Consider the following 18028-nt stretch of genomic DNA (forward strand, 5'->3'; position numbering starts at 1 on the left):
TCTCTCTCTCTTTCTCTCTCCAATTAATTGTAAAGTTTGATCATACTTGCAATCTATTGAAATTTAATGATTCATGACCCAACGACGGCAAAGAACCCACGAACCCCTCGAAGCTATGTACATTAAATGATTTATATGACATTGTGACAAGTTCCCAAGATGCTGTATCAAAGGCATAATTCAATGTAGAGGCGGCAAACCATTTCTTTTTCTTTAGCTATTTACATTGATTTAGAATTATAGAAAAGAGTTTACTCTACCCTGTAGAATTAAAGGATTCCAATTTAGCTAGAACTTGCAACATCACACTGCATGGCGTTTAAGCACAAGTAGACTAGAAGTGTGAAGGCGCGTGGCCTAGTGATTAGGCTGTTGTACTCACGATCATGGGTTCGATTTCCACACCGGGCTGCACGTTGTGTTCTTTTTCACGTTACTCCAGCCCGCACTTTCGATCAGAGGGGAATGTTGGCCTACTCGCCGCCAGTGAGATGGCGTCATTCTAAAGCGAAAACGATCCAGAGCGCATTGTAACCAGCGATGTGTAACGTCATCTGATAGTCTGGTCGGTCATGCGATCACCAGAGACTAGAAGTGCCAAACTATGAGTGCATTTGTTTTTTTCACTGGTTGTATAGTACTTATACCGAAGTCAAATTCGTTTAATCGTATACCGAAGTCAAAAGATAAAAGAAAAAATTCTTTTGACTCCCTTTCACTGATGTGTGTGTGACAGAGCTTTATAGTTTAGCCATCAGGTTTTTGTCCAGTTCTCGTTCTAAACCAGCACTTCCAGCCTTTTACCATCGCGATCCGTTTGGCATATCTTACGTGATCCTTCATTTTAAAATTGTATGTGTGCAGACTCGTTTAGTGATTGATATTTTCGTTTGTGGTGGTGGTGGTGAGTGGCGAATGTTCTTAGTTTTATTCGTAGTAAGTATCGTGGTCCGTATGTAAGGAACTTACATATTCATGAGCATTGTATATTTTATCAAATATTTCTAAAGTATAAGATCGAGTGATTTATGTTGTGAGTTGTTCTGAATTGTTCATTCTAATTTATATTTCCTCGAAACTTGTATTTCCTCATACCAATGAGAGATTCAGTATGCGATTGCTAATAAGGGTTGTCAAATTTTAATTATTTCTATTGTTTTAAGGGAAATAATACTTGAAAAAGAAGGAAAGAAAAAAAGAAGCGGGATGGGGCAGTGTTTGCGGCCAAAATACCTTTGACTATAAAATCTGTTCAGTCAAAGCTCATTTGGGGTTAAGAGAACAACTGAAAATCCGTCTTACTCTTTTCAGCTATTAGTTAATAAAAGTGAATATTAGACGCAGGCGTAGCTACGTGGCAAGAAGCTCGCTTCCCAATCACATGCTTCCCTCAGACCTACAAAAGCCTTGCGAGTGGATTTGGCAGACGGAAACTGAAAGAAGCTTGTCGTGTGTGTATATGTAATATACGTGTGAGTCTGTGTTTGTTCCCCATCGTCTCTTGACAACCAGTGTAACTTGGCGGTTCGGTAAAAGTGACCGATAGAATGAGTACGAAGCTTAAAAATGTTAGTCTATTCGACTAGAACCCTTTAAGGCGGTGCCCCAGTATTGCCGCAGTCAAAAATGACAAACAACTTGAAGATAAAAGATTAGGTGACAACTTTAGTTTCGGCCAATCGTTCCGGAATTTCGTGAGACAGAGATTTGAAAGGGCTTTAGGCGTAGATTTTTTTAAAATGAAAAAAAAAAAAAAAGTGGGTGATCGATTAACATTTCATATTTGTTCTTCGAGATATTCCCAATGTTTTTGATTGTAGTAAATGTTGTGGCCCATATGCTTATTGTTATATATTCCTGGATATTTTGTGTTTTACCAAACTTTTATAGAGTGAAATATTTTGTTTAGTTTATGTTGACCAATGTCAAGGGGTTGATTAGATGAACTGTATGCTAGCGGGTGGTTGTTGGGAAAATGTGTTAGGCTGTCTTATATGGTTGTTTAAAGCCAAATCATCCTTGATCGCGTAAATCTATAGCGAAAGGTATTTCACCCATAACTACCCTGTCTTTTTTATTTGTTCATGCAACATAGTTAGAACTATAGATTCAATGTTTTAGGTGGGGTGGGGAAAGACTACCTTTTCATCGGGTGGGGGAATAAGTGCTGTCAAGCTTAAACATATCTGCGTTTTTCCTACAACTGTCCATTTGCACGTATTTAATATGATCATTTCCTCAACTTGGCTAGTCAAAAAGAAGTATGGACGCTGTTGAGGCAAAAATTCCCGTTCTTTTGGTATTTCCTTCACCCACCGTTTTATTCAAATTCTAACCATTCAAATTCAAGGATGTAGTGGCTGAAATGAGGTGACCAGACTCAACATCTTATCATTTCTGTCCTAAGATCAATGCGAAAGCGCATGGCTCAGTGCTTAGTGTGTCGGACTTACAATCATGAGGTAGTGAGTTTGATTCCCGGACTGGGCTCTTTGTTGCGTTCTTGAACAAGACACATATCATGTTGCTCCAGTTCACTAAGCTGTAGAAATGAATTGCAATGTTACTGGTGACAAGCTGTATCGACCTTTGCCTTTCCCTTGGATAACATGAGGCTGGTATGCATCGGCGACGGCGGGTCTTCCATAAACAACCTTGTTCGGACTTGTTCCTCGGAGGGAAACTTTCTAGGTGTAATCCCATGGTCCTTCATAACCGAAGGGAGTCTTTACGATCAGTGTTATTTCCTGTTGTTTAACAGCAGATCAACCTGATTCCCTTTGACTTGAGGTCTGCTCATTCTCATTGTAGACACATACATACTACTAAATTGTTGGTTCGACATAATAGTAATACAACATATCTACTATCCCAACCTTGTGTGTGAATAATTGCCCCCTTGCTTCGCCAATAAGAAACAAGATAATACAGTTGTTGTTACTCCGTCGCTTACGACGTCGAGGGTTCCAGTTGATCCGTTCAACGGAACATCCTGCTCGTGAAATTAACGTGCCAGTGGCTGAGCACTCCACAGACACATGTACCCTTAACGTAGTTCTCGGGGATACTCAGCGTGACACAGTGTGACAAGGCTGACCCTTTGAATTACAGGCACAACAGAAACAGGAAAAAAAGAGTGAGAGAAAGTTGTGGTGAAAGAGTACAGCAGGGTTCGCCACCATCCCCTGCCGGAGCCTCGTGGAACTTTTAGGTGTTTTCGCTCAATAAACACTCACAACGCCCGGTCTGGGAATCGAAACCACGAGTCTCCTGCCCTAACCACTGGGCCATTGCGCCTCCACAATAATACAGTAGGATTGTAAGAAACTGGATTTTTGGATCATGCCATATTATTGAAGATAACTATATTCTGCTTCTTAACCCCAGGTTAGCTCCAACCGAGCAAATCTGACCAAAGGCATTCCAGCCTTAGTGCTTCTCTCTGTCTCTTACCTTTTAGGTAATGCGACTTGAGGGAGCATGTGGCGAGGGACAACCGGTAATAGCGAACGCATTCTACTGGTGATGGTTAGGAGTCAAACATCCTGCGTTGCTTGATTTGCTTGCTCGACAGACCGTGACAAGTGCTGGGGAGATTTCCGACAGACACTTAGTTATTAGGGGCTGAGTTGAAGATTATTTTATAAGCTAGAAGTACACCCTTTAGTGAAGTGAAATCAGTTAATCCTTTGCAACAGAAACTACTCTGGAATGCAAATTAAACATAGAATGGCATGCTATAGGAAATGAGTCTAACTTGCAAATACGATAGAACTCTTTAGTAAAGCTCAACATTACTGGACCTCCATAGCAACAGATAGTCAAACAATCAGCTAATTGGAGAATATCTAACTTTTAATATTGCTCTCTAGTCCCTGTACTCTCGTGGTTAATTCTGAAGTTGAAAACCATGGTATTTTATTCCAATAGGCGCAGGCTTGGGTGTGTGGTACAAAGTTTTCTTCCTAACCTCGTGGTTCCAGGTTCAGGCCTAATGTGTGGCACCTTGGGCAAGTGTCTTATACTCTGGCCGACAAAGCGTTGTGAATGGATTTGGGTGACGGAAACTGAAAGAATCCTGTCGTGTGTGTGTGTCTGTCCGCGCGCACACAACACGACAGGATCCTTGTGTGTAAGTGTCTGTCCGCTGCTCCCCCGCCTGACAGCCGGTGTTGGTATGATTACATCCCTGTGACGTACTGGTTCGGAAAAAAAAACCGATAGAATAAGTGCCAGGTTTAAAAAAAACGAGTACTAAGGGCGATTCGTTCAATTAAAATTCTTCAAAGCATGGTCGCTGTCTCATAACTGAAACCCATAAAAGATACAACATCCATGACCTTTTGTTTTCGTTCGAGGAAGTTGCCTTCAAACCGGAAATTTGGCCCGAATGCTAGCAACAGAGGGAACTCCACTAAATGCACCTAGGGACCAGGTAGATAAATCCTATCATTCAGGAACTCGGAACCCGGCCAAAGAGCTCGGACAAATACCGCAAGCCATTCACTTCCTTAAGGCAAAGCTGAGCATGGCGGGATTTGGATTCAATGTAACCCCCCCCCCCAAAAAAAAAATGGTGGACTCTTATGTCGTAGATGACAGACGAAGACATTGTTGCATTTCTTTCGTGAATTTCCACATAATTTATTTAGTGATCAAACGTTTGAGCGGTACAGTGCACAGTGTGCCGTATGTCAGATGTCGAAATGATCACAGAGCAACGCGAGGTGAAGTGTTTTTCTCAAGAACGAAACGCACTGCCTGGTCTGAGAATCGAAACCATAACCTCGTAACCAGGAGTGCAGCAATCTAATCTCTAGGCAACGCGTCCTCACATACCGAAAGGTATTTTGTCCAACGCTTCGACAGTTCGCAGCATAATGTAGCCAACTTTTTCTATTTCGGTTTCATTTCCGAACTAGTAGAAACTCATGAGGTAAGTGTATATATATATATATATATATATATATAATATATCGATCTATACTATATATAAAACAGAGGTGTGTGTGTAATCGCTTTTCACGTGAAAACGGCTTCACTATTTACTTCCATACTTGTGATACATAAATAATTTGACCTCGGATAAATCTTAGGCTCTTCATTTGATTTTTTTTTTTTTATCTCTAATTAAAAATAAATAATATTGCTTTATATTTAAGATTCACTTCTTTAAAAAGGTTTCTCAATGTCAACTTCCGGTACGGACGTGAAAAAACGGCGACGTCTCTCACTCTCTACTACGATCAATTACTGAAACACATATTTACGAAGTTCATAAATTTCAATATTCCGTACAATATAGTTTTTAACGTGCTTTTATTTATACGATTTTTGGGCGTTCCATGTTCATCTCATATATTCTCTCTCTCTCTCTCTTATTCACACACTCCAGGTTTGATTTCGTTCTGAACTCGCACACTTCGTTAATTTCCGTAAATAAATTTTCTATTATTATTTTTTTTTTTGGCACATGTGTGTTTCTGTATGTGTGTGAGTGAAGGGGTGTGTTGTGATGTCTACGTACATACATAAATACATATGCATACATCTTTTCTGTGTGTATATCTGCACGTGTGTGTGAGAGAGAGAGAGAGAGAGAGAGAGAGACAGACAGACAGACAGAGAGATGTTTCAGTGACTCTCTCTCTCTCTCTCACACATACGTACAAGAAATGTATGACTATTTATGTATGTACGTATAATTGTCGACACACCCCTTCTCTGTCTCTGTCTGTCTGTCTGTCTCTCTCTCTCTCTCTCTCACACACGCGCATACACACGTGTCTTTGTAAATATGTTTGTATATATTTATGTATGTGTGTGTTTGTAAGAGACAGAGTGTGAGTGAGTCAAGGGGTGTGTTGTCATATGCATCCATCATTTTTGGATGTATGTGTGAGACAGTGAGAGAGCGGTGTGTATGTAGTACTAGCAGAGGCACCCGGCGTTGCTCGGGAATGAAATTGTTGCTTATATACTTGAAGAAAAAAAGGCAAAATATGCTGTATAGAAATTTGAGAGGACATTCTGTAGATGGACTCTCAGATGAATGATGGCTGGGCGCCTCTCAAGAAGTGGGAAAATTGAAGATGTGCCAAAAAGCCTCATTGGTACTTGGAAACTTTTACGAAAATTAAAATGGGGATTAAATGAAAAAAATGATTTACGTGAATATCCTCACAAGAGTAATTGAAATAAATGGCGATTGTGGACCCCCCCCCCCCACGCACGCGCGCGCGCATACACACGTGAGTCTATGTAAATATGTTTGTATACATTTATGTATGTGTGTGTTTGTAAGAGACAGAGTGTGAGTGAGAGAGAGAGGTTTGTTGTCATGTATACGTACATGCATAAATATACATACATCTTTGGATGTATGCATATGACAACACAGCTCTTGACTCACTCGCACTCTGTCTCTTACAAACACGCACGCGCGCGCATACAGACGTGTGTCTTTGTAAATATGTTTGTATACATTTATGTATGTATGTGTGTGTTTGTAAAAGACAGTGTGAGTGAATCAAGGAGTGTGTGTGTGTGAGACAGAGTGAGAGAGCGGTGTGTATGTAGTATTTACTCTCTCTCTCTCTCTCTCTCTCTCTCTCTCTCTCTCTCTCTCTCTCTCTCTCTCTCTCTCTCTCTCATACACACTCACACACACATACTCACACACAAAATAGAGAGCGAAGCTTTATGCCGTTGTTACGTCAATACCGGAAGTTGACATTGAGGAACCTTTTTAAAGAAGTGAATCTTAAATATAAAGCAATATTATTTATTTTTGATTAGAGATAAAAAAAATCAAATGAAGAGCCTAACATTTATCCGAGGTCAAATTATTCACGCATCACAAGTACGGAAGCATTTGGTGAAGTCGATTACACACACATCTCTGTTTTATATATAGTATAGATTTACTCTCTCTCATACACACACACACACACACACACAGATGTATGCATATTTATGCATGTACGTATACATGACAACAAACTTTTCTCTCTCTCTCTCTCTCTCTCTCTGTCACACACACACACTTCCATTTCATCTGATGTGTGATACTCAGTGTGTGTGCGTGCGCGTGCTTTCGTGCGTGCGTGAGGGGTTCCACAATCGCAATTTATTTCAATTACTCTTGTGAGGATATTCATGTAAATCATTTTTTTCATTTAAGCCACATTTTAATTTTCGTAAAAGTTTCCAAGTACCAATGAAGCTTTTTGGCGCATCTTCAATTTTCCAATTCATGAGAGGTGCCCAGTCAGCATTCATCTGAGAGTCCATCTACAGAATGTCCTCAGATTTCTATACAGCATATTTTGCTTTTTTCTTCAAGTATATAAGCAACAATTTCATTCCCGGGCAACGCCGGGTTGCTCTGCTTGTATATAATAAACCTTACTTCCTGTCAGTATACACATATTTAATAATTGAGAGGTGCCAAGCGTCTGAAACAAACGATGATTTAGGTAGCAGACAGGCAATTAGTACAATAAAGAGATTAACAATAAGTGTCACATATATTTTTAATACAACATGAAACTCCTATTGAATTAAGATGGATTAATTAAAGCAATGCTGATTAGGACACACACTAGTAACAATATAAAATGGCCTTTCATGGCCTTGTATGAATTTAAATAATTTGGTCCATATCTTTCCAACATATTTATAGGTTTTAAAGTCTTGCGGAAGGTCGGGTGTACTTGGGGATCGAAGTCTGGTATAGTTACACTTATAATGTCTTGTGCGGTGTTACTATTATTGGATGTACGATTGAAATACAGATAGCCATAAAGCACACCCTGATAGCCGTCTGCATTGCTGATGTAATAAGGCAGACCTTTAAGTGCTTGTAGGAGAAACATATCTTTCGTGCTGGTTCGGTTAAGTTCGAACAAACCAGTCTTGCCGTAAGTTAGGAATAATTTGTCGGTAGTTCTATTGTAGCTGACGGTGACGTCACCGAACATTCGGTTTTTGTATACGGATGCATAAATATCTTTTCTGAAATCTTTCTGGTCATTTTCTGGCAATAGAAATAAAACAAATATAAATAAATAAGTAAAATGTTATTTCATTCATGCAATCTTGAATTTTTTTGTTGGTTTAGTACTAAGCCACGTTCACTTACAGTAAACATATATATTCTAAAAGAACATTCTAGAACCCAAATTCAGAACCTACCAAGTGTTTTGTCTCTTTTGTCATTTGCTTGTTTCATTTATTCGACTGCAACCATGCTGGGTCACCTCCTTGAAGGGTTTAGTCGGACAAACTGACCCCAGTAATTATTTTGTTTGAAAATCTGATCGGTCTCTTTTGAAATGTAAACAAACCAATACCGGTTGTCAAGTGATGGTGGGAGTTAAACACACACACGACAGAATTCCACAGTTTCCGTTTATTCACTCACAAGGTACTAGTCAGCGCGGGGCTAGAAGACGCTTGCCCTAAGTGCCGCACAGTGCATTGAACCCGAAACTGCGTGGTTACAAAGTGAACTTAAACTCACAGCCACGTCTCTGCATATAGGTACACAAAAAAAAAAGGTTTATAATTATGCTGTGTCTAGGGGGAATCATTACGCCAATATTAATGACACACGCACTTGTTCAATTGTTTCCCTTTATTATTTGCCAATTCGTTAAATATTTATCCAACTTAACTAATCGATCGTTTAATTTGTTGGTTAAACAATCAATCGTTTTTTTTTTTTTTGGTGAAAGTTCTTTTCTACTTTTGGAGAGGGGACCAAGTGATTAGATCAATCCCCAGTACGCAACTGGTACTTGATTTATCGACCCCGAAAGAATGAAAGACAGTCGACTTCGGCGGAATTTGAACTCAGAACGTAACGGCCGACGAAATACTGCTAAGCATTTCGTCCGGCGTGCTAACGTTTCTGCCAGCTCGCCGCTTTGGTGAAAGTTCTTTTGTTGCCATTCGCAACCTTTTTAGTGACTTCTCTCCCATTTTGTTATCGAGGCCGTGTTTGTCTGTCTGATATCTTGCTGCTTGTGTGTGTGTGTGAGAGAGAGAGAGAGAGATTATCAACAGGCGTGTGTGTGTGTGTGTGTGTGTGTGAGAGAGAGATTGTCCACAGGCATGTGTGTGTATGACGAGATTATCAACAGGCATATGTGTGTGTTAATGTATTATTGTATGTACGTACGTTTAAAATTAGACTTACAATTAACATTTCTGATCTTTAATTAACCCGGCCCACCACTTTTATTTCTAAAAGATAATACAGACATTAATTCTATGATAATATTTATAATTGTTTTAATGAAACCCTTGTTAGAAGATGCCTCATATTGAAATTTTCTTTACTTCGGCTGTGACGGTGGATTGGTTAAAAGTGATTGACGAAACGATGTTAGCCATACGATATTTAGTTACATTTTGAAATCAGGTCTTGTAATGGTCAACTTTAACTTTTTGGGGGTAGGGGAGTTAATAAAATAAGTACCTATTGAATATTAAATCGATATTATTAGTAATCAACTGGGCCTTTTTACTCTTGCTCCTCATTTCAGAACGACAAACTAAATATTCTTCAAGTAGTCATTCGCTCTATAGTTGATAGGCTGTATAACTCATTGTATGGCTTATTTATGGTGCTAATCCGTCACAAGGTTACCCATTTACAGTTAAGTGAACAGGAGAAACGTGAAATGAAGAGTTTTGCTTTAAGAAAACAACGCACAACCGGTCCGGGAATCGAGACCATGATCTCTCGATTGTAAGTGCAGCACCCTAACCACTTGGCCACTCATCTTAACACATTATGGGATGGCCTTTGACTCTCTTGAGTTCCTCCACCCTTTGATAGGTTTTGTTTTTCGACCCGCAGGATTACCAATAAATCACCTTCCTCAGTAAGAAAGCTTGGTGGGGGTTATCGGTTTAGTCGCCGATGGCTCGAGCGTACAAGTTGTACTGGGCTACATGTTACCAGTAAGCGCTCGAAAGCGACCTGACCCTAGATGCTTTCATGTCAATGTGGGCCACAGCAGATTACGGTATTGTCATTTTTTTTCAGTTAGACAGGCTTCCCGTCATTTTCTCTCATAAGTGAGGCATGGATACAGGGGCTTTAAAGATTAAGTACTGTCGGAAATAGAACTCAGGGCTCTTTCTTCACACTTATGAAATTCACTTGTGAATAGCCCCAGGATTTCAGAAACCGTAGAAATAACCTCGACAACGAGGCAACGCTGACGACGCAGAGTGACTTCGGAAAGCGTTTAGGTGTTAGCCAGATGAAATGGTTACCTCCTGACCTTTGTGGGTGTGTAGGTAACACCCTTGACTGACTCGTTGTTAAAAGGCAAACTGGTACACACACGCAGAAATACACGCAGAGGGACATACACAGACAAATGCATGCAGACACAGACACATACGTAGATGATTTCAATAGCTTAGCCAACGCATTAAATTTCGTTTTTGTGAGTATCACCATCGTCCCACTCTCACCACCACCACCACTACCATCCCTACCACCTTCTCTCTATTACTACAACTATTTTCCCACCATCACCATTACCGACGTCAAAACCACTACCTCCGCCGGCGTTGTTTATTATTTCCCTCTGAAACGATTCTTTTTTTAAACATGATAGCTTATGAAGTACGAGGTAAGTAAGAAGAGCTTAGCTCTTGACTTCCTCGATAATGTCAAAGCGTTCAATGCTAGCATCGCACAACAAAAACAGAGCATGCGACAATATATTATATCATATCGCCACACCCAACCTTTTGGATTTGAATATTTACACATGCTGTTCCGATATTCAGACGGCGCTAAAACAGAAATTTATCCTTCTTTTCCTGTTTTTTCATATGACCCAAATTCGATGTTAGACAATATAATAATATAGACGGATTCGTCATATTTACAAAGATCTTAGTCACTATTGTTGTTCTATGATAATGTTGATTGCTGGCAAAAGCGTTAGACCACACATTAAGTGAGCAAGAAGAGTTGAGGCGACTTAATTAACACCAAGACTTGACTAGTACTTATTGATTTATTTTTTATCGATTACGGAAAAGTTGTTGAAGTTTGTAGCTAATCTTTTTGGGGTCAGATAAAACAATTTCATGTCAAATACTGAGATCGATATCACCTACTCAATCCGCTCTTAAAATATGTGGTCTCGTGTCATTATTGGAAATAATAATGGTTTCAAGTTTTGCCACAAGTGCAGCCATTTTGAGGGAGGCGATGTGTCAATGACATCGACCCCCAGTGTTCAACTGGTACTTATTTTATCGAACCCGAAAGGATGGAAAGCAAAGTCGACCTTGGCGGAATTTGAACTCAGAACTTAACGGGTGAAATACCGCTAAGCATTTCGTCAAGCGCGCTAACGATTCTGCCAGCTCGTCGCCTTAATAATAATAAATGCCCTGATACAGTACCAGATAGTGGCTCTCATGGCTTCTGATCTTAACTGATTGGAAGTGTTATCATGTACATGTTTTATCTTGGTATAAAAGATAGGCTACAGCAAATGTTCTGCTCAATACAACAGATTTGCTTGCCAGTTGCTTGATCTTAACCAGCTGAGCATGTCTCTTAGTGGCTGACGATATGTGCATTTCTGATCACGAGTAGAAGTAGTAGTAGTGGGGGAGCATCATAACCATGATTTGAGAGAAATTCTTTGGGATTTGAATAATTCACCTATGGAAACATGGATGTTTTGTTCATTCGAGGGTTCTTTCGATGTGAGCATGGGGGTCATATGATGGAGCAGGAATATGCGATCTCATTGGGCTATTCCTGCTTGATACGTTAGGAAAAGCTTTTCCTGGTGTATATTTCGCTATTTATAGCTTTAACTAAGAATACCAATGGACCAGCGCAAGATTGGTTAAGGAAGGATATTATTCAACTTATGAAAACATTCGATCTTAGCGTAACAATAGATACCAACCTGACGGTTGTCAATTTCCTTGGCGTATCTCTAGATTTACAAAAGAATATTTGCAAGCCCCATAGGAAGCCCAACGATAGACTTAGTTATATTAATGTAGGTTCCTGCCCTCCACCCCATAGTGTTTAAGAATTTAGTTAAGAATATTAGTAGGAGAATTTCTAGCCTCTCTTCCAATAGAAATATATTTAATAATGCTGCTCCACTATATAACAATGTCCTTAAAGCTAGTGGATTTAAAGAGGAAATAGGTTACACCCCCTACTATTAGACCAGAAATAAAGAAAAGGAAGCATAGACACAGGAAAATTATCTGGTTCACACCCCTTACTCCCTCGATGTAATCCTTAATATAGGTAAATACTTCTTGTCACTTATAGATAGACATTTTCCAATGTATCACAAATATAGAAAACTTTTCAATAGGCATAACCTAAAAATTAGTTTTAGTTCCACCCCAAACATTAAAAGCATAAAATACGCACAATCAACACAACACCACGAAGCCGGCTGTTCCTGCAGAGATAAAGACCTGTGCCCACTAAATGGAGCCTGTATAACCCTGTCAGATCCTATGTCCCTGCCGTAAGGCTTTACTTCCACACACGCCAGCGTAATTTAATACGTCCTTGGTCGAAAGGCACTTGTTGTTATGTCCTGTTATTTGTATTTGTATTTGTGTAACATTTCTCCGTTTTTTTCCCGTCCTTTTGTTCGTATACATTCGCTGCTTTCTTCCAAAGAATCTAATGATTTTAGCTTAGCTTTTCCTTGGGGCTGGCCAGATTGGAGCAATCTTGAGTATAACCTGCCGAAATTGCAAAGATAATCTGGAACTCGACTGCGGAAAGAAACCTCCGAATGACCCGTCCTTGTTTCCTTTGTTGCGTCTGTCTGGATGTTTGTTGTCCCTTTTTTGTATATATATATATATATATATATATATATATATATATATATATATATATATATATATATACATATACATATGTATATATATATATATACATATACATATGTATATATATATATACATATACATATGTATATATATATATATACATATACATATGTATATATATATGTATACACACACACACACATATATGTATATGTATATGTATATGTATATATATATATACAAATATATATTTATATATACATATATATATATATATATATATATACAAATATATATTTATATATACATATATATATATATATATATATATATATACAAATATATATTTTTATATATACATATATATATATGTATATATACAGATAATATATATTTATATATACATATATATATATGTATATATACAGATAATATATATTTATATATACATATATATATATGTATATATACAGATAATATATATATGTATATATACAGATATATATGTATATATACAGATAATATATATATGTATATATACAGATATATATGTATATATACATATATATATATATATGTATATATACATATATATATATGTATATATACAGATAATATATATATGTATATATACATATATATATATATGTATATATACATATATATATATGTATATATACAGATAATATATATATGTATATATACAGATATATATGTATATGTACAGATATATATGTATATATACTGATATATATGTATATAAACCGATATATATATGTATATATATATATATGTATATATACAAATATATGTATGTATATATACAGCTACATATATATATATATATATATATATATATATATATATATATATATATATATATATATATATATCCACATATGTATATATATATGTGTGTGTGTGTGTATGCAATTATGTATGTTTAATTTAATATATGTATATACATGTATGCATCTATGTATGTTTATTTTAATATATGTATGCACATATATGTATGTATATTTATATACATACATATATACGTCTTTGTGCGTATGCGTACGAACATACAAACATATATCTGTTTTCGTGTATATGTATAGCTGTACGTATATCTAAACATGTCCCATCGGATATGTTTATTTAAATTAGCATCCAGACGTCTGCCTTGTTTAGGTTTTCGGTTCGCTCGTATGTTATGAATGTTGATCAGTATTTAACTGTGAATTATATTTATTTACTAGCAGAGATACCCGGCGTTGCCCGTGTTACATGCAATTGAAAAATGAGACTTTTCTGTTATATTTTCTGCAAGGAACTGGAATACATATGATTCGAATTTCATCAAAATTGCACATGAGGGTTCTTTCCCTCTTTACACACCCTAAAAAATTCTAATCATGAGACATGTATCCCATACTATTGATCTTTATGCGCATATTCCAAAATTTCAGTCTTCTGGAACCTGTGAAAAAGATTTTGCTCCTGCAAAATGGAGCTCATGGAGCTCTAAAATGTGGGAATGAAGGCCCCTATTGGGGGTGGGGGTGTTAATGTCAACCAGAGAAGTTGAATTGTTGGGAATGTTTTTACTTGGGTCTTATAGTATGCCTGTATATATGTGAAAGTATAGTCTCACTTTAATAGTTTCAGTATGAAATTGAAAATATTAAAGTGAAAATATTTGAAATTACAGTAGCGACATGTTATTGTTTCACTTTTGACAGGTAATACTGAAATAGTGGAATAGTTTCAGTGTTAGAGTGAAAGTATCTGACATTACAGTAGAGTGATGTTATTGTTTCATTTTTGACACATAATACTGAAATAGTGGAGAAGATAAGATATTGCTGTGGGCTCGAACTATGCAGGAAGTTAAACATTTTTTTGGCCTAAGACACTACATGGACCTTAAAAGAATTTTGCTCCTGAAAAATGGAGATCATGGAGCTGAAAATTGTGGGAGTTAAGGCCCCTATTGGTGATGGGTGTATTAATGTCAACCAGAGAAGTTTAATTGTTGGGAATCTTTTTAACTTGTGTGTAATATGTATTGTTTGAATTTCTTTAAAATAGGAAATATAAGTATGTTCACTGGGTTTGTAAAAGAGAGCAAAGCTACAGGAAAGCAAAAGACGAATGATCACGATAATCAGTCAGCTACCGTAGCCTAGTCGTTACTACTCCCCAATGTAGGATTCCTCACCATACAGTTGACAGGTACAGCTTTAAGATGCATTATGGATCTATAGCAATTGGAAGAGCATGACCCAATTGAAATAACAACGTGTGACGTTTGGAGTAAAGGGAAATGAAAGTGTCGCCTCTGGAGTTTGCAAATGACCACTCTACCGATAGGTAACTGGGCAGAAAATATTTACAATCAATAAATGTATTCGAACAACCAGTCACTCATCTGGGAAGGCCTTGAAATCAATGTTACCAACTGGGGACTATATGTGTCGCAGTGGTAATAAAAAGACTCAAAGGAGGTCTGCAACGAAATAATTTTACTCATCACTTTGCAAGTGAATCAGTGGGGGCAAAGATGAGTCTCATTTACTTGACAAGTTATGCATCACATTGCAGAAATCACAATGTAAGTATATCTGAAAGGATAGTCTTACACTGTTGTACCGTTGAATTACAAATAATGCTCATCTGTTATGTTCGGGTGACCCTATAGCTACCAATGGTACAACTGTATTCGTCTTTGCTTAGGAAAAATGACTAAATTGTGGGTGTGAAGTCCCCATGAAGGGGTCTTTGTAACTTCTAAGAAGAAAAATTTTTAGAAATATTACTTTATTTGTGTGTAATGTGTATGGTTAAAATTTCATCAACATCAAAAATATATGAATTTTCATGGGGATTATGGCTATTATGCATAGAATATAATTTCCAAATTTCTTAAAGATCCATTCAATACCTTTGACGTAGTTTTGAATAAGAAAACAAATGACTAATGTGTGTGTTTGTGTGCATATATATGTGTGTGTGTGTGTATGGGTGTATATATGTATAGATATCTGTATGCATTTATATATGTGTACATATTAGATGTACACCTATATATATATACATCTACACACATGTATACATATACATGTATGCATATAGATCTATATCTATATATATATCTATACATATACGTGTACATATACATGTATATGTATACATATACATCTCTCTCTCTTTCTCTCTCTCTCTCTCTCTCTCTCTCTCTCTCTCTCTCTCTGTATATATATATATATATATATATATATATATATATATATATATATATATATAAATATACACACATACCATTAAAGTGAAAGTATCTGTCATTACTGTATCGAAATGTGATTGTTTCAGTTAGTGGAATAGTTTCATTTTTAAAGTGAAAGTATTTGACATGAGTGTTTTTGTTTCACTTTTGACACGTAATACTTAAATAGTGGAGGAGATATGATGTTGCTGTGGGCTCGAACTATGCAAGTTAAAAAAATTTTTTTTGACTAAAACACAACCGGAACCCTAAGTAAGACATGTGTAAAATTTGAATGAAATTGGTTGCGTAGTTCTCGAGTTTTAGACACACACACACACACACACACACACACACACACACACACACACACACACACACACACACACACAGACAGACACACATTCTCATTTTTATATATATAGATACCTATTATTTATATGATTCTATATACATACACATACATACACGCACACACTAGCACGCACGCATTTGTGCAAACCTATATATATGTACAATTATGTGTATGTATATATATGTCGATATGTGTGCTGTGTGTGTGTGTGTGTGTGTGTGTGTGTGTGTGTCTGTCTGTCTGTCTGTCTCTCTCTCTCTCTCTCTCTCTCTCTGTCTGTCTGTCTGTCTGTCTGTCTGCCTGTCTGCCTGTCTGCCTGTCTGCCTGCCTGCCTGCCCGCCCGCCTGCTTGCCTGCCTGTCTGTCTGTCTGTCTGTCTGTCTGTCTGTCTGTCTACACACCAAGCAAAAACGAATAAAGGTATACCAAATACCATACAAAATAATTCTTGATGATCATTATGTTAACTTCGAAAGAAGGTAAAATAAATGTTTGGCGGCAATTGCGACTATCTCCTAGACTGAAGTAGGAAATAAGTTCAAGAATCGAGAAACCTCTGCAATAGATATGCCATTTACGAAAAGATCAACCGATTATCTGGAGACAAAAGACAGTTGTGGGCACATGTTTCTGGCTCAAAAAGCGTTATAGGACTCCGGCAGGCAAAGTTGTGTCGAAAGACAAGATAAATGTATGAAGCGTCGGAAGGGTAATCAAACATACATTATGCTGTTTAATAGAACAACAGCAAACCAAACAGTTTTGTAACTGAGTTAATAGCGTAAAGGTCAAATGTCTCCTTTTATTTGGTGTTAATATATACTCATAAGAGGCGATGAGAACCGTTAAGTACACCGGGCAACATGCTCAGTGGCATTTGGTCCGTCTTTTAGTTCTGAGTTTAAATTCTGCCGAGGTCGACTTTGCCTTTCATCTTTCAGGATTGACAAAATAAGTACGAATTGAGTCTGCGATCACTTCGTCATCTGACATGTGGCACATCGTTCGCCTGTACAGGTAATGTCGATTTGATGGAGTGAGTGAGCTTGTGGGAGCACAAACATTTGACCACTGCAAATAAATCACGTGTGTGGTCGTTTAGCAAGAGATTGTAGAACCCTCATGCATCGTCTAACGTCGGGAGAATTCTTGATATGTATGTATGGTTGTACGTACATACTTAGTATGTATGGAAGTCTGTATATCTTGGATATACTGTAAGAAAAACCACATTCAGTTAGCTGATGATAAACGTTGGACGCTTTTCGTCTGCTACTGATACTTCTGAGCTTTTTAGCATTATAGGTCTATACGAGAAGCCTTCTCAAGATGAATACTGCAGCAATGTGGATTTCTTGTACATCTATGTAACTATGTATGTAACTATGTAACTACATCAATGTATGTATGTATGGATGTAATTACATCTCCGGTGAGTGAACTTGAGTTGCCTTCACGACAATGTAATCTTCATTTAACTAGTTTATTTGCATCTCCATGTCTGCTCGCCTGAATTCCTCTTACAGCCACTATTTATCTCGCGGACTTGGTCATTGGTAAAGG

General features: G+C 37.4%; 1 protein-coding gene across 1 annotated transcript in view; it reads right to left on the minus strand.

Moving 5' to 3' along the window:
* Positions 1-7521: 7521 nt before the first annotated feature.
* LOC106880243 (uncharacterized) overlaps positions 7522-18028 on the minus strand; it is a 77872-nt gene continuing 67365 nt past the window's right edge. Inside the window, exon 5 of the mRNA XM_089338156.1 lies at positions 7522-8038. Coding sequence (XP_089194282.1) covers positions 7563-8038 — 476 coding nt within the window. The 3' untranslated portion in view covers positions 7522-7562. The remainder of the gene's footprint in view (positions 8039-18028) is intronic.

The sequence above is a fragment of the Octopus bimaculoides genome, chromosome 20 (assembly GCF_046866305.1).
Source record: "Octopus bimaculoides isolate indiv1 chromosome 20, ASM4686630v1, whole genome shotgun sequence".
NCBI classification, from domain to species: Eukaryota; Metazoa; Mollusca; class Cephalopoda; order Octopoda; family Octopodidae; genus Octopus; species Octopus bimaculoides.